Raw genomic sequence first — 17,201 nt, forward strand, 5'->3', positions numbered from 1 at the left:
TCTCGGAGACCATATGTCGCACCGCCCAGCTCGGTGAAAACATAAGATGACGAGGTTGAAAAGCAGGTATTTGCAGAACATTACAAGCATTCCTAAATCATATATGCGCTTGAAGCCTTTCGCGGTTAACCGTGAATGATACTCCAAAATATCCTGTCCACACACTGCTCAGCAGCGCCTACGTCCCTAGAAAGACCCGCGGCAACAATAGGTCGCTCGATCGGTCCTATCCGCCATAGGCGTATGCGGGCGAATAATCGGGCTGAAGCCAACAAATGAGTATTGTGACCTCTTCTATCCCGTCCAATCGGGATAAAATTCAACTCCATCGTATATATCCCCCGTCTCAAGACGGCTGGTCCTGTTCTAACAAAATCTGCTGTAAAGCCTTAAACTTAACAGGTTTAGTCAAAAACTGCGACATGCCCGCATCCATGGCCTCTTGGCGCGTAGCCTCGTTGCCGACACCCGTGATGGCAATTATAGTAGACGGTGGCGCAGCAGTAGGTTCCCCTGCTCTTTCCTGTTCAAACTCGCGGATCTGCCGTGTTGCTTCGAGTCCATCCATGACAGGCATCTGCAAGTCCATCAGCACGAAGTCAAAGGGTTCCTTAGTTTCCTTGAATTGAGTAACGGCTTCGAGCCCGTTCACGGCTTCAGCGTACGGCAACTTGATCTTCTTCATGAACGTCACTAGGAGCTTGAGGTTGATCGCGTTGTCGTCTACTAGAAGGACGCGAGGCAGTCGTCTAACGTGATTCCCAGACCGAGAGCGGCCGTGCGGAATACTCGCGGGACCGGGTTGATTATTGATCGTGCTGGGATGTAGCAATCCTGCCTGAATGCTCTGCTCCAATGGTAGTTTTGACTGTTGTTGATCGGATTTCCATTTTAGAGCTTCGATCGAAGGCCTATATCGACCTTCTGTCTGGTCGTATACGACCGCTGAAGCATTCCACCCAGTCTCTAAACTATACACCTGATTTCGACTGCTCTCTAGGGATGGCGAGGGTGCCCTAGACCGTGCAAGTTGATCCTGGTGCTTTGAGCTTTCTTCGACGCGTTGAAGACACTGGAAGAGGACTTTTCCTAGCTTGCGCACCCCTACGGGTTGGCTAATAACTTCAACTATTCTGCCGAGGGAAATTAAATCCTTGACGCCGGCAGCCCGTAGGGCCGCGGCCTCGAAAGCATTCGTGCAGACGATAAGTAAAGCTGCTTCTTTACCAGTCTCGCCCATCTCCTTTCGCTCGATGTGTTGTCTTACCAGATGTTCTATCGGTGGCGGCTCGGCATATATGTAAATCGCTGTGTCCGGGTCGGTATCGACAGTCTTGCTTTCGATAACATCCATATTGAACCATTCATGACAGAAAGTGGAGATGGAAAGTTCCAGCTTGGGCAGTTCTCCATCGATATGGGTACCAAGCAGGGGGTCCAAAATGCACACCTTTTTCCCTGCCGTAGCCTTCATAACTTCGCGCTGGATATCATCTTGGACACCACCGCGAGATCCGCTGGCGTCGGCAGTCTTCATAGGAATAGTGATATTAACGTGTGTCCCAACTCCCTTCTCGCTGTCAATTTTGATCTTGCCATCCATATTTCTCACGATTTGTGAGGTGATGGAGAGCCCAAGTCCGGTACCCGGCGTGAATGAGTCTTCTTGTGAAAAGGGTTTGAAAATGTGGTTTTCAAGGAAGTTCTTCGACATACCAATGCCGGTATCCTTTACAGAGAGATCTACCTCATAACTAGACGGTGTGATTTCCTTTGCCTCTAATGAGACGTCGATGCTACCGGTTCTGCAGTATTTGATAGCATTTCCGACCACATTCATGATCACTCTCCTAAGGCCACCTGTTTGTCCCTGCAGATACCAAGATGCCAAGCGTTGGATGTGAAGTATCAGAAAGACCTTTCCTGAGAATTTTACGCTGCCCGAGTGAATCTGTTCTTCGGTTGTCGATGAGTCATCGATGCTTATCGACTTTATTTCTGCAGACACCTCGTCGACGGGGTCGTGATGTCGGAGGTTGATTTTGCGAAATGTCTGGCCGGCGAAGACCGCTTCGACGACTTCCTCCAGGAGAAGGGCAAGATCAAAATTTGTCGATAGGGGTTCCCCAACATCACGCGATCCTTTCCACGTTCTTCTTTCCTTCGAGGAGCTGAGTCGCGCGCTCGCACGGTTCAAGTTGTTGATTTTTGCGTAATCTAGGAGGTGGTCGATGGTATCTAGCAGTGTCTTGCCACATGTTTCAATTGCGCCAATCAGACTCATTTGGTAGGCTGAAGTCATAGTATCTTCTAAGAACTCTAAGCTTCCCAGCATTCCGTGTAGCGGGGAACGCAAGTCGTGGGAGATGGAGGCAATGAACGTAGACTTGGCAATATTTGTGTTCAGGACCTCCATGCTCGCTACCTCGCTCATCATACAGGATCCAAAGGTCTTAAAGTAGGGCAATGCATCATCGGGGTCACCCATCTTGAAGTCGTCGCCCCAAATAAAACCAGCCGCAAACCATTGGCCTCGGGCGTAATTGAAAAGGGGGAGGAATATCAGCCATTTCGCATTCGGTATGCTGCTCAGGAGCTCTCGCGGTAATAGCATATGGGGTTGGTCCTCTATATCTTGTGTTGACGCATTCAAAGCTGTGTAATTGGAGCCTCCACCGACAACTACTTCGTCGAGAGTCATGCTATGATGGGATACGATGCGTCCCTTGTTCAGGTAGAAGCATTTGCCAAACGGATAGCGCATAATGAATTTCTTGAGATTTTTGCGCTTGATTATCCCCTGCGGGAACTCATCACCATCACTGCCGAGGACATCGGCCATTTCATCTAGTCGATCACCAAAGGCAGCCTGAGATAACGTGGATCCATATCCTGGAGACGAAGAATCCTCTCTTGCCTTGTCGGCGTCGATTTCCTCGTCCTCTGTCGACTCAAAATTGACATTCGAAGATACGGTTGGATCAGTATCGCTTGGAGACGATATTACCCCCTCAGATTGACCAAAGAACAGGCCCGATGCAGCGTCGGTAAATACGCAGCCCGTAGCTCTGGCTTGCTCGCATAGTAGCTGCGAAGCCTGTGTGAAAATCCTACGTATGCTATCCTTCGGCGAGTCGGGAGCTTCTTTGCCTTGAGAATCGCTATCCCTAGAGAATTGAGGCCCTCGACATATTAGCGCCTCGCTATATGCAGAGTCATCCCTAGTAGGTGGAATAGAAGTGTGCGCCAAATTTACGGATCCCGGCTTGGTAGGCCGCCCTCGTGGAGGATCCATTTGGGGGTCAGTTGCTCTCACGTCTGATTGCTGTTTGGTACTCGGCGCCTGTATGGAGCGATCAGTATTGCTCAGTTGGAACTTATACTCGGATAAATCTTCCAAGAAGTAAGAGATACCCCTCATGAAATCTCTCTCCGAAACACGGCCCATTGTATCCACTACAGACTTGGTCAGTAAATCTTATATCGAATGTGCTTGGAAGTTGGGTAAGCGAAAGGTCATGTAATGGAAACATATATTTCTGAGGTAGATGTCGTCGAATAGATGGTAACGCTCGAGACTACTTACTAACCCTCTCAAGATGGTCCGCCACGATTTGAGCGACATCTTCCATAAATAGCACCTCGTCAAGACTAAGGCCCTGGGGCCGCGGTCGAATATCGGAAACACCATAAACGCCAATCGCGTGCCCTTGCTTGGTGACTATGGGTACGCCTGCGTAAAATCTGACGCTAGCTCCAGACGTCACGTACGACCGGTATTTGAACCGATCATCCTCTAAAGTATCATTCACGATGAAGGCGGAAACGTCAACGTCTTCACCTTGGGCATCCTTGTAGGTAGTTATGGCTCCAAAGGCATGCTCGTCCATACAATCCTGACGCGGAAGAGACACATGACCGAGCCATATGTGATCCCCAGGAGCGTGCCGTCTTTCATCAACAAGCGACAAAGTCTGTGTGGCTTCGGCGAGAATGATTTGCGTATTGGCGTCTATTAAAGATACCATGGCGCGTTTGACGTTCAACCTTAACGCAGCCAGCTGAGCAAGCGCAGTTAGAGTAGTATCGTGAGAACACTGTACTTCTCGGGTCTCATCCGGGCCCGTATTCGCGGGTACAGTCTTTAACTTCTTGGAGTCGAGCCATGGCTGATAATATTTATGAAGATCACGCTGTCTAGCCAACTCCGTAGTGCTGACACTCGAGGTGCGCCTCGTCGCGACGCCGGACACAGTCATGTTTGCATGTAGAACATTAAGAACAATCTTGAGAATCGTACCAACTACCGGTCTGCAGAACTCATCAGTCTTGATTTTCTCGTGGCGTTGCTCTTAGCGCCGAGCGGAGATGCCCGAGGTCGAGACCGATCGCTAATGGATCTTGACCAGGAACTAAGAGTTAGCGTCGTAGCAAGGCTAATAGTCGACATGATGAGATGTGTCAGATTGAGACTATAGGTGTTGGAGATCGAACTGGCGTTCTTGGTTCGATGACGTCGAGTTTCGATTGTGTTGTGGATTTAGACGAGGATTTTAATAAGTTGCCACAATCGGGCGATCTCAATTTCATTCTCGATGTGCCACATGCTTCGTGGCTAACCTAGTATTGTGGATACCGATTTGTGGCTTATCTTATGTACTTTGAGTTCGATTCAATCGTGGAAAATTATTCACTCTTCGCCTGTTCGTATTCCCAACGTAATACGCGCTGGTCAACCGGAAGATCGTCAAGTTAATAGATATAGAATAACTACTACATTAGACTTACAAGTTAACGTTTCATTTCCTGCCTTTAAGACGTATTGCAGAATGATGTTCTCGGCAAAATTAGGCACTGAGCTGGATTTTATCATTTGCGACTTGTGTTCTCAGCCTTGCACCTGAGGACATACTAGCATATTCAGCAGTGTTAACTATTTAAGAGCTATGGTCAATTCAAGGCTAAAAGAAGAGATTTTTCGTCATATAGACCTGCAACTATTAATTCGGGGTTGATTACCAGATACACCGAGTTTCAATTAGACATAGAGAGACGTTCTTCCTCGTGTACATGTAGCTCGGGTTGCAATAGCTCAAGATTCAGTGCTGGCATCGAAAGTTTCTGCAATGTAATAGCGAATCATAGGAGAACACATTCATTCAATAGTTTCTTCGAACATCGCTTTCCAGTTGCTACGTCTTTCTTCTATGGAGACGCCACGGAAGAAAACGTTGTCAACCAACATTCTTCTTACGGCGTCAATCTCCCTTCGTAGATGTGCAGCTGCTGGCAACTCGAGAATAAGGGCCTCTGCCTTGGAAAGGTGCTGTCGCGCTTTTTCCACACTCACCTTATCTCCGCTCAAATCACCAGGCCCTACAGTACGATTCGCTTGTTGAGAGAGAGAGCAACCAATTTTGAATGGAAAATATGGCATTCAGCCTCTTGTCGAATATATTTCGCCTCCTGTGCTAACTCGGCTAGCTTCTTGCATTCCTCAAGTGCCTTTTTAAGGTTAAACTTCACCACTGTATGACATCGAGTCAGACTTCTCAAATGCAGAAAGTCGCTTATGACTACTAAATAACATCGGAATAGAGAAGTCTGAGCAGCAATCTTGCCACGGGTGTGTCTATCTGAGTAAATCAACTCAGACTTGTCGGTGGAACGATCACTATGATTAGTGTGTTCTATAAGATCATATACTTGGCGGTATGACTTCTCCATAGCCGTAACACGACCAACGTATTCGAATATGGTAAAGTAGAGGTGAATGATTGGCTTATACCGATCATGTCCAACCCAATCGTGGATAGCAAGTAATTGGTCGATAGGGCTTCCGTTGACGTAAAGTTCGTTGCTTACTCTGCTAATCGACTCTTGAAGGCGGCCAGACTTCTTGAAAGTTACAAGTTTTTCCTCCTCGTCAATAAGTTGTCGTTCCAGTTCCACCGACTGGGTATGAGACCAGGTAATATATTTCTTAGTTGACTCTTCTAGTAACGTCCGACGGACAATTGTCCCGTATCGTGATATGTTTCGCAAGCTTCCTCTGCAACGTGGACAAGACCGAATCGTAGCATCCGAAAAAGGACCCGTCGAAGCCTGCATGGTAATAGGGGTATCATCGGCATTCCGACAAATGTCTACTATTCCCAACGACCTGTCCATACTTGATACTGTAAATATGTGACCACAATCAAGAAAAAGGCAGGGTTCCGCGTCCAAGTTGATCTTATGATATTCGCGTAACTCAGGTGCAGGCAACGTATCAACTATGGTGGCTTTTATTTCTCCAGATGCACAAATTTGACAGAACTTCATATCAGGGCAGGCCTCGCCACAAAGAGACGGGCCTATATACTCTAGTCAGATCATGCGTGTCTCACAAAAAGGTATGTCCTTACACTGATGACCGCAAAGTAAGCGCTGGCCGCAACGGTTAGAACAAGTCGTCCAATTGCATGGAGCAGAGCATCTGTCAAGAATAGTTAGTAATCGCATAATAAGGTAATCGCTTGATATGGCAAACTTACGGCATAGAGCATTGACTGTGCACACAGCTAGATGAACACGGTAACATGCAAGGGGTACAAGGCTCGGAGCATAGTTTAGAACATGCTGTATGGGTGCACCGTTTATCGCAAGGCATACCGCAAGGAGCGCAATTCTCACCCGGATGACATTGATCAGCACAAGAGTGTTTACAAGTGCTGTAGCTTCGACCACAGATAGATGTGCATCGTGAATGAGTCCCACCACGAGCCCTGCAAGCTTTGCATGAATCTTTGCAGACATGTCCGCAGGGAAGAGGTTGACCACATCGTGCCGAACAGACGAAACTCTTCTCGGTAATGTCTTCATAGCAGGGAACATCAACATGATGAGCGCAACCCGGAACATCTTTCCCCACACGTGTGAGACATTTGACCTCGCCCGGATGCTTAACTTGCCAACATCGAGGTGAGGTCAGTGTGTGACCACAAGGAAGAGAAACACTATGCCCCTCGAGGATTGTAGAGCACCTTTCTTCACAATTATCCCCACAGAGTCCAGGATAACTATGGCCACAAGACTTTAGTCGTAGGCATGGTTCTGGACATTTGACTGCCCTATGCAAGGGCTTTGCATGACATTTGCTACGGCAAATGTGATCACAGCCAAGCTTCTCGGAACATTGAAGATTGCATCCAGCTTCTGGGGACAATCAGATAAAATCATCAGGTTCCGATACTTCGATGGTTGTGTGTTTGTGTCTTGGGCATTGAAGTGGTAGTTTAGTGCCGATGCACCCGCTTTCGTTTAACATGGAAATGACTTTTGACCACATCTCAACCTCACCATAAGTTGTCGAATTTCCGATGATGTACATCCCATGCTGCGCTCGCGAAAGGAGTACGTCGATCCTGTTTGTAGTCTTCAAGAATCCGCATTGTCGTTCCGGGTTACTTCGAACCAGAGAAATGACAATTACTTTCGCTTCTTCACCTTGAAAATTATCAACGGTCGCAAGCCGTATGCATTTCCCCAATGCCTGCTTATGTGCCTCTAATGGGGTATCTAAACCTTCTTTTTGAAGGTTCTCGAGGTCTCGAGCCTCGACAACAAGCTCGAATGAGTTTTGAAGCTTCTTTCTTAGCTTGTGCAATTGGCCTAAGTAAGGTGTCAGGATGGCAATATCGTCACGTCCGTACGTCCCCTGGCGTACAAGATGGGAAACGAGAGCGGAAACAACTTCAATTTCAAAATCGTTCGTCCGAGACGTATTAGTAGGGAAATTCGGATCTGATCGCGCTTCCGGTCTATCATGGTCGAGCCAAAATAGTCGTTTTCTCATGCCGACGACTTCGGGATAGTTGTTGACTTTTGCATCGTCTTTAAGAGTCTCGTATATGGTGTCTCGAATTAGTCTAGATATAGATGGATGCATTCTCCTTTGTATTTCGAGCATATCGAACGGCAATTTCAAGTCTGTGGGCCGTGTTGGCTGAACAAGTCTCTCAAAAAGTGACACGTCTAGCGAATATTGCTCTCCACGCGGGTTTGCAGCAGAAAGTTCATAATCTGAAACTTGAGGGCGCAGTTGAAGATGGTCTCCGATGAGAATAGCGTGCTGTACCGACGGAAATAACGCTGTGATAATATGACTCTCTAGGACTTCGCCGGCCTCTTCGCAAATTAAGACTTTGCTATCAAGCTTTCGAAACATATCTAAGTTCCGGGCCAAACCGGTTGTTGTAACGCCAATGATATCAGCTTCTTGAAGAACGCGAAGATCCACCTCACGTTGCACAGTGTCGTGTCTCCTCTTTGCTTCCTGATAGTCATGGTGAAGAGAGACAAATTCATCTCCTAAGTCGGTAGCTACTACAGAACCCCAGGATGTGAAAACTGCAAGCCTTTCCTGCTGGCTCAAAACCATTGGATCCTGCCTCTTCAGCGCTCCAACATCTCCGACTGGTTTCTCTGACACGAAACCTGCATTGACCCAGTCAAGGAAGTAAGCTAGGTCGTCCTTACGGGTAACTTTAGTCCAGTCTTCCTCTTCTATGCCAAATATCGCATCGTAGAACGGCGATTCACTGGCCTTGATATGCTCCTTGATCCTTTTATGGGTTGTCGAGGCTTTTAGTTCTGTTAGGTATGCTTTCATCTCGTCCTCTGCCCCTTTTAAACTTGCAGTCGACTTCCATGAAGCATTTCTCTCCGATTTCGTGCGTTCCATTTCCTTCCCCACATTACGCAGGTTTAGATTTGTAAGGACAGCCGATTTCGATCTTGAACCAATGCGAATAATCTGCTCTACTCCGCCATTAAAGAGATGTTCAAGGAGTTGATCTAAAGCATGATTGGTGTAGCAGACACAAAGTATTGGGCCTATGCTAGCCTTTTCCTTGTTTGCTAGAAGGACTTTGATAATAGCCTGTATATATGCCAGTTAATTCTTAGGTACTTTATACATTTCGGCAAGTGGAATTTTTGAATATGTTACTCGTTTAACCCGAAATAGAAAAGAAGGGCCAAGACTTCGGATATTGACTTACCTCCCCTGTATAACTTTTTCCTGTGCCTGGAGGTCCCTGGATTAGTTCCAGGCTTCTTTTTAAGGAGTTAAGGAGGGCTGTAGCCTGGCCTTCATCCAAGCTTGATCTGTTACAAAGCTCCTCAGGATTGATGGCTTCCTGAGGGGAGAATTGTAAATATTTTCCATCCAACGTAAGACAACTCAAATCAAAAACAAATCCAGACTTTGTTGCATATAGGGGAGGTGGGATGTTAACTTCGGTTGGCCCATCAGCACTAGATGCAAGCAGCTCGGCAAATGGGAGATCCAGAGTCATGAATATCTGTTGGAGGGCTAATAGAGTAGGTTTGAATGAGGGCAGAAGAATGCCGGGAAACTCCACCAAGGATCTCCTGACAGGTTCATTAGACTGTGAAACCGACAGCATAGTCTTTAGATCTACTTCGTTCGGTTCGGCTAAGTTCAGATTCACGTATGCAAAATCCTTATTGCTGTGAAGGTTACGTTTCTCGGTGCTATTTTTATCCGTCTTTTGTGTATACGTGCGAGTTGGATCTGGTCTCAAAGTAGATTCGGCTACAACGCAAAAGACGGCGGTATCCTTCTCTAGGAGGCAGACTAAAGCCCCTGCCTCTAATCGTTTCGACAGGTTCCACCAATCTGCTCGTGCTTCACTTGCCAATCTTCCCGCAGAAAAGGGCTGCTCAATTTTCAAATGAAACTCCAATCCGCATCGGCGTGTGCATTTAATGTCAACAATATCTACAATGTTATATGAGTTTGTCCGAATACGACTCTGTGGGTTGATGATAGCTTTGCTCTCGGGATGTTCAAGAAAACGTATCTCTTCGCTAATACAGTCTTTTAGCTGACCAACCATATCTTCTCGAAGAAGTCGAAAGTGGCGGTCGATTAACCCCTGGATCCCTGGCAAGTGTAGCTGTGAGGGATCTTGGAGTGGCCGGTAATCCGAACGGGTGGACATGATCTCTGACATTGTTGGTAGAATTCGAATCTTCGTTATATCCTCATGATCATTGTCGTGACGTGGACCTTCCAGGGACAAAGTTCCAGGAAGATCCCGACGTAATACAAACTTGGCATGTCCAAGGGGCTGGGGCTTTGGGGCGTCATCCCGCGCGGCTTCTTTGATGACGCCAAGACGACGCTGAATATACTCGAGATGTTTCCTCGCTTGTAAAGTCCAAAAGCTACGGCCACTCTTATCAACGTCATCGATAAGTTTCAATATTCGACTAACAATTGGCGGGACTTTCTCGTTCACGAGTGCTTGAGAATTGTAACTGATCGCCTTAGCTAATATTGCGGAGCAAAGTTCTAGGAATTGAGCTTTTGGTCCGTCGTCATCTTTGATAAGCGGCGATGTCCATTTCACGGCGAGTTCAATCAAGAAGTTGAAGAGAATTCCCAGACGAGACGCATCGTGGCCGAAAACAACATTGTAAATAGTCCCTGTGTGCGCTTCTAAGATAGCAGAGTGGCTTACTCGCTGCTCGGTGAGTGTTTGAAAGAAGGGTAAAACGCAAGTACGCCAAAGAGTTATACGTTTAACATCGGTATTGCAAAATTGAATCTGCTCGTCGATCATTTCGCGCACTTCTAAGACTCCTGGATCCGTCGCAAGTTCGGTTATCGTCTTTTGGAGCACGTCAAGGTCACCTTGGACCAGATCACGAGCGATCTGGAAGAATTGAGGTAGTTTAAAGCCAAAGGCTGAAGGCTTACCATTATAAGTCTTCGGGATCATTCTTCGCCACTTATGAAAGGAAGGCTCATTATTTGTATCTTGAGAAGTAGACATGGTAATGTTGGCGCGGTTTTTTGAACTTTGGATGCTGGGAGAGTCTTGTACAGAATGCGAAAATTTACAAGAGGCTCCGCGCTTGCAACCACCAGGTTCGTTGGCATTGCGGCATTGGGCCGAATAGCGTCTATAGAAATTAGCATGAAACTTACTAAAGAGGAGACAAATAAACAAGGCAACTTACATGCCCGAAGGCGCCATGCCAACTCTAACAGTTTTCAACAGATATATTAGGTTTATTTACAGATGGCGATCACAGAAGAAGACCAAGGATAGACCCTTGGATCCGAAATCAGGCGCGATTCCTCGGACTATTGAGTTCGCTTGGGAGAGGAGATGCACGCTTGTAAGAAGATAAAATGTGGTGGTTGAAAGGGAGATTATTGAATGCCTAGATTTAAGCAAATTCCGGGTTGAAAAGCAACCATTGAAAAGGTAACACCAGGCAGGAATGGAGTTGGCGAAGGAAAGGAAACAACCAACGTCTAAAGAGGTACATAAGGGATCAGCCAGCTTGTGTGCACGTTAGGTACCTCTATGCACTTACCTTAGGAAGGAGGTATATTGGGCAGGTACGCGATGTGATGCTAAGTGTACCTGCTTTACCGTTGACGTACCTACCTTACGTACCAGGTAACTTATTTCCTAAAGAGGTAAGACAGGTATGAATTATATATGGTCAAGATACACGTGTTTATATATTATGGTATCTGTAGATGTCATTTACATATTTCAAATTAAATCCACATATATTGATCTCGAAGTCCCTGATTTCGTTTGGCAATGATACGCCACGTCGAAAACTAACATTAATTACAGAAGGCCTTCGCCTATGAAAGAAGTTATGAAAGTTTAGGATTGATTTAAATATTAAAATAGGAGTGAATAAAGAAAGGGGCTAAATCGTATACCGACGCAGGCATTTTGTACCTAAAATTGAACTTATACTATCTATAATCCATGGTAGCGATATTGCGAGTAAGGGGAGAGGAAGAATATTAGAAAGATAGGTATTTATGTGTAATATGTAGGTTTAGAAAGAAGCATGAGACTTGAATTCCAAATGTCCCCCAACCCATACTATTTGCCTCTGAATTCTCTAACACGATATAAACTACATTTGTAACCCGTATATCTCGGTTCCTTCCGCACTCCCGAAGAAACATGGCCTACCTTGGTACCAAGTAAAGTCGAAGATCAATAAAAAAAATATAGGAGTTAAGAGTCCCCTGTTTATTTATGAGGCAGTTAAATGCGAAGGATCAAGTTAACCGTGATGAAGGATTTATCTATGTGTAGTGGTTCGATTTTAACAAACACTGAAAGTCTAGTATTTCTAAACGGCACAGACATACGAATGTTGTCATCAGCGCTGTGCATTATAAAAATAAAATTGAACACACTCCAGAAGCCTGAGGGCTACCCTGCTTTGCTATATTGAATACGAAGAATCTCACGATCCTTCTGTGTCAACTCTTACTTGTCCTCTGGATAGGTAGTCATGTCTCATATTTTAGGATGGAGAGCTTGCTTTTCGGGGGTTCGTAACGTTGTTTTCCGGAGCGGTGAACTATGGCTTCATCTTTGTTCGTATTCCCGATTTATATCTCTCGCTAAAAAAAGTCCGAGGTTTCTAAGACTCCTCTGCCTGGTAGTCCTGACAGTTGAGAAACTGTGCGTGCATGGTTTATGAATCATGATGCTCAGAGAGATGGGCGTTTTGAAATAATGTAGTTTCCACAATCCATTAGATAATTTTACTCCGGATGCAACGTAGTCAGTAAAGACAATAAACAGTCTATGTGTTTTATCCCCGTCCTTGCTCAGAGTGGGGCAAATAGCTCTCCCAAGACATTCATTAATGACCCCTTTTGGCTAGGTGGGATCTTTGAATCTGAGTTCCCATTTCGGTGATTCTATGCTTATAATGGTGCCTATTCGGATCCTGTTTTGAAACCACCCGAATCCTACTAGTCTACTCAATTTGGTTTACGTTTTGAAGCGGCGTTCGGCTTGAAAAGATGTTGATTGGCTACCGGTTACGAGATGCATGGATACGCACAATTATGATTGGCGGGCTTGGTATGGGGCTCGTACCTAACTATTCCGGGAACCATGATCAGCAAAGAGAAGAGACATTTACCGGTGTTCTGGAAAATGGCGGCTAAGCACGTGGCAGTACTCTGCGCGTCGTAGCCGCGAGGCTTAACTTCGGCCGGGAGGTCCTATGATAGGAAATCGGGATGGCGTAGTAGGTGGATTCCTTCTCTTATTCTTCCTTCTTCTTCATTCTCTGCCGGAGTGGGTGAAGCAAGAGAGAAATTCTTCTTCGTGATGTAAATTGAGCGATCCGTCTTTCTCTACGGCACGTTCCTTCAACCAACACGAGAAAAGGTGATGCCGGAGGCCTTCTCTAGGATAGCCCTTCAGAACCCTATAAGTTTCTCGAAGACACCCGCCGACATGGCACTATTGCAAGATGTCAAGACAGACGCTAGAATCATCCAAGCTCGCCCTAGTACAGATTGCTCTCGAGTTCTCTTCGGTACCAACAATAACAACTCGAAAGTATTTTCAGAGTCCAACACTAGCTCCAACATGAGTCACTCAGAGGGCCAGGCATGCACATTTGCAGATATTGCAGTATCGTATCGGGTCTACATTCTCGACGACCTCCTTGCAGAACCGCAAGAGATTGTCCATGATTGGAGCCGGAACCTTTGTAAGTAGTGTCAAGGCCCCCTCCCCCCTTTTCTGCTCCGGTTTATTCCTGTGCCCCTTAAGACTTCTCACAGAATACAGTAATTACTAACAATCATCATCAAAGTATACATCAGTCAACGACATCGGCAGGGCCATAGTTTTGCGCCTATTGAGATGTCTAACGAAATTTTTATTTTCGACATTTCAATTGGTGACATTATCGGTTCAATCGATATTACCCCGTATACCGGGCCACACTGCATGGAGCTAGATGCGTCATGTAGCTATATCCATGCTTACGTCAACGGAGGGACTATTTGGATCGATCTCGAGTCTAGAATAGTCACTAACTTCGAACCGACGCAGACCAGGAGGCGCGGAGAGAGGACCACCGAAGACTTTATTGCTGAAGTTGATCTCAGGTCCGGTAAGATGCGACAGAGGATCAACGTTCCAGAAAGCGACAGAAACTCTAGCGATGGGCAACATGTCACCTTCTCTACCCCGGCAATTCGGTTCGCAAGTCGGTCATCAAGTAGTAGACTACCTGTTATAGATGTTTCGAACGATCATGTTGTCAATGCTATTAAAACTAAGTTCCCGGTGAAAGCGATCTACGTCACATCGAGGAACATTATGCTAGTTTGAGGGAATACATAAAACATATTCATGCCAGAAATGAACACCTGCCGAAACTATGATGGAAAATAGGAGCTGGAATTAGAGCTAGGATCAGGAGTTAGGAGCTATAGATTTAGTCTATGCTGATATGGAGAGATGGAGTTTTTCAATGATTTGTAATAGACTGCTTAAAGTATAACTACAGCAATGTAACGTTTTCCTTCTGTATCTTAACTACGTGTTTTGAATAGTTGTATATGAGTAATGCTGCCTGTTTTAGGTCTATTAAGATAATTATAACAGGCCATGACCTTAGGTTAGGTAAGCACTTTAAACTAAAGTCTTAGAAGTTATCGTATTCAAGTCCCGCATCATGAACTGCCCCTGATCCCCGCACCCGCCTCCTTACAGGGATATGCTTAAGCGATTATCGGAAACCCCACCTTTCAAAGTGGGTTTCATATGCCGTGTTACCGCCAAAGGTCTCGACCCTAAGTGTACATATGTACCTACATGTATGTATCGGGGAAGATTCGCTGCATTAATGTGACGTAAAGGCGCTTAGCTTAGATTGGTAATATAGACGGGTACTAAACGTATTCTAAGCGCGGCTACTTCACTTCCATCTTTTTCGAGAGCAACTAATAAAGGCCTACATAAGCTAGGTAGTCATCATTAGGCACGATTACCTACTTGTAACTTTTAAAATGTCTTACATATAAGTGGATCTACTTCAGCCCTATGAACCAACGGACCCTACCTAACTACCTAGGTACATATGTGCCCATGCATCCCATGTATCCTACTTTAATTGGGACTCCAAGGGCCGTTCGGGGTCCATGGTTGATTATTAACGCGGATATACCATTATATCGCCGGGCTCGGCGACCAGTACGTCATAACCCATAATATAAGCGAGCCTATAGAGTGGATAAGCTTATTCCTATGCGATGTGACGGGTAAGTTGATCTTGCTAGTTGATCATTATGTCTCAGCGGTACAAGCGCGGCACAGCTGAGACGCAGCGCTAGCCATGACGAACACAGCTTACGCATTTAGGTTCTCGTAAACATGAGATTACTTGTGACGTTCAATAAACTGAGTCAATAAGCTTGGTGAAGCGCCGTGCCGCAGTCACACGAGAGTATAGCCACTGTTAGGATTGTTGGCTTTCTTCGCTTTATCAGCGTTACACTTCACCACTATATATGTTAAGATATATCGAAGTTTATGTCTTACACGAGGACTAGAGGCTGTAAGGATAAAACCACGACAATCTAAAGGATGCGCTGCCTACATAATTTGAATACGGAGAGTTTTAGGTACCTAGGTAATATAGACGCAAGCCCAAGCTAACAGGGTTCTTTTGCCCCCATGTCATTGCGCCGCCAGTTTAGCGGCCGGAAGACTTTACCGTGCGATCTTCGGGTTCCATAGTAGATGTGATATGCCGAGTGCGATTTAAGCTTTTAGTCTTTCCCACGACTGTTTATCCATGTCAATTTTAACTCGTACGAGTTGATCCATACCTGTAAAGTAATCATCAACTTAGATAATCCTTCAACCATATTCTTACTTTACATGGCTCTTTGATGGCGACATTATAGCTTCATTAGTATATCAAGTCATTCGTATTTATAAATAAACCTGGAATTAGCTCTTGGCAAAGGCGAGGAATGCTGAACTAGTAAATTATATACACTTATGAAACTTAGAATGAGCTTTACCATTAGCTTCTCGCTTTTCTTAAACCATATTCAGAGAAGACGTATGTGTAAAAATGCAACATAACATTTAAAAGCTTATAACCACTAACATTAAGCACGGATAATCCGAGTTCTCGTGTAATGTAAGTCCCGTCATTGGCTAACGATGTAGCCACAATTAAGCCGTTGAGGACATTGTATACAATAAGGCTGCCGAGAATATTAAGCCATTTATACCTATACAAAATTTAAACACTAATTATAAAGATAAAGCCATGGACCTTTTTGAGATTAGGCCACATGTACAATAAAATAAACCTTATATGTTAGTCCGATGTTTATAAACAAAAAGTTTAGGGACAGTCTATCAATGTTAAAGTCTACTTGGATCATACAACATTACCTATACATGTAAGTAAGTACCAAAGGAAACGCGTACATAGGCACCCCCAACTTAGTCAAATTTATTTTTCCCGTCTTTGCGGCTACGCGTATCCGGCTTCCCGTTTGTTTTTCAGCCTTTTATTCATCCTTGATTCTTATGATGTAAACGGACATTTACCTTATTTACATGAATAAATATTTAAGACTCATTCATCAATATCTAGTATTATTAAGCTACTTAGGTGGACTTTAATGCAAGTTCTAACTCCTTGTATTTTTTTTTTTTAAGATTTTCCCCATACATATATTGTAAAGGTATTGAAAGTAACCGAAATGTACGCCTTGAAGTAAAGGTGGATGCAACGGATAGAGTATGCACGTAACCTACTAACTTTCACATGGCCGTACTTCGTAAACTTTAATACATACCTAGGTACATCGCATGCACCTTTAAAAGGGTGTATGAGGTAGTTTTGTATATGGTCCGAGCGTCGATTGGAGGAGGTGCTGATACCTAACACTGGACGTTCAAATATTTATTCCCAAATGAAAATCATAAATGTTCCAATACAAATGGCTTTAGGTCCTTCTTGCCTTTAGGTACATACCTATGTTTAGGCTAGGAGGTACTCGACTTTTTAAGCAACAGCTAATGATATTTGCTATGAATCTTGGCCTAGAACTACCTTAGCAATAACGATAAAATAACGTTACATAAAGAGCACCTGCCTACCTAAGATTGAGGTTTGTTTATGTGTCTCGGCAGCCTTGTCGCGGTTGCCTATTGACATCTCGGCCCAAACAAATAGCGCTAAGATATCGATTCGCTCTCGTTGAATTTGACGATGCGCCATGTGGTTCCAGTGAATGATCTATCATCTTAGAACCAACACAACTCATACATGTGTAAATTGTAGTGCATTACGCTTGTGTTTGA

At 45.0% G+C, this 17,201-nt stretch overlaps 3 protein-coding genes across 3 annotated transcripts; 1 reads left to right on the top strand and 2 right to left on the bottom strand.

Annotated features, from left to right (window-relative positions):
* Positions 1-120: 120 nt before the first annotated feature.
* Positions 121-4,357, bottom strand: F4813DRAFT_331396 (uncharacterized protein). The gene is made up of 2 exons (XM_049241133.1): positions 3,587-4,357; positions 121-3,456 (listed from the first exon to the last, which is right to left on the bottom strand). The coding sequence occupies exons 1-2, from the start codon at positions 4,257-4,259 to the stop codon at positions 347-349; spliced, it is 3,783 nt and encodes a 1,260-aa protein (XP_049101335.1). The 5' UTR covers positions 4,260-4,357; the 3' UTR covers positions 121-346.
* A 798-nt stretch (positions 4,358-5,155) lies between these two features.
* Positions 5,156-10,847, bottom strand: F4813DRAFT_401501 (P-loop containing nucleoside triphosphate hydrolase protein; the record flags this gene model as incomplete). The annotated part of the gene is made up of 11 exons (XM_049248413.1): positions 5,156-5,326; positions 5,413-6,356; positions 6,408-6,478; positions 6,537-6,621; positions 6,655-7,029; positions 7,063-7,123; positions 7,235-7,653; positions 7,687-7,699; positions 7,736-8,923; positions 9,045-10,705; positions 10,772-10,847. The coding sequence occupies 11 exons, from the start codon at positions 10,845-10,847 to the stop codon at positions 5,156-5,158; spliced, it is 5,064 nt and encodes a 1,687-aa protein (XP_049101336.1).
* A 2,125-nt stretch (positions 10,848-12,972) lies between these two features.
* F4813DRAFT_352715 (uncharacterized protein) lies at positions 12,973-14,485 on the top strand. Its single transcript, XM_049242547.1, has 2 exons — positions 12,973-13,572; positions 13,678-14,485. Exons 1-2 carry the CDS (start codon positions 13,248-13,250, stop codon positions 14,199-14,201), a joined length of 849 nt encoding a protein of 282 aa, XP_049101337.1. The 5' UTR covers positions 12,973-13,247; the 3' UTR covers positions 14,202-14,485.
* The last annotated feature ends 2,716 nt before the right edge of the window (positions 14,486-17,201 follow it).

This window comes from Daldinia decipiens, assembly GCF_022478715.1.
Source record: "Daldinia decipiens strain CBS 113046 unplaced genomic scaffold F4813scaffold_9, whole genome shotgun sequence".
NCBI classification, from domain to species: domain Eukaryota; kingdom Fungi; phylum Ascomycota; class Sordariomycetes; order Xylariales; family Hypoxylaceae; genus Daldinia; species Daldinia decipiens.

What these genes read in the sequence shown, in the direction of transcription:
- F4813DRAFT_331396 (XM_049241133.1), bottom strand. Translation starts at nt 4,259, where the DNA reads ATGACTGTGTCCGGCGTCGCGACGAGGCGCACCTCGAGTGTCAGCACT. An exon ending in GGACCATCTTGAGAGGGTTA is followed by an intron (nt 3,457 to 3,586) that starts GTAAGTAGTCTC and finishes CCAAGTCTGTAG; the next exon opens with TGGATACAATGGGCCGTGTT.
- F4813DRAFT_352715 (XM_049242547.1), top strand. Translation starts at nt 13,248, where the DNA reads ATGCCGGAGGCCTTCTCTAGGATAGCCCTTCAGAACCCTATAAGTTTC. An exon ending in TGATTGGAGCCGGAACCTTT is followed by an intron (nt 13,573 to 13,677) that starts GTAAGTAGTGTC and finishes TCATCATCAAAG; the next exon opens with TATACATCAGTCAACGACAT.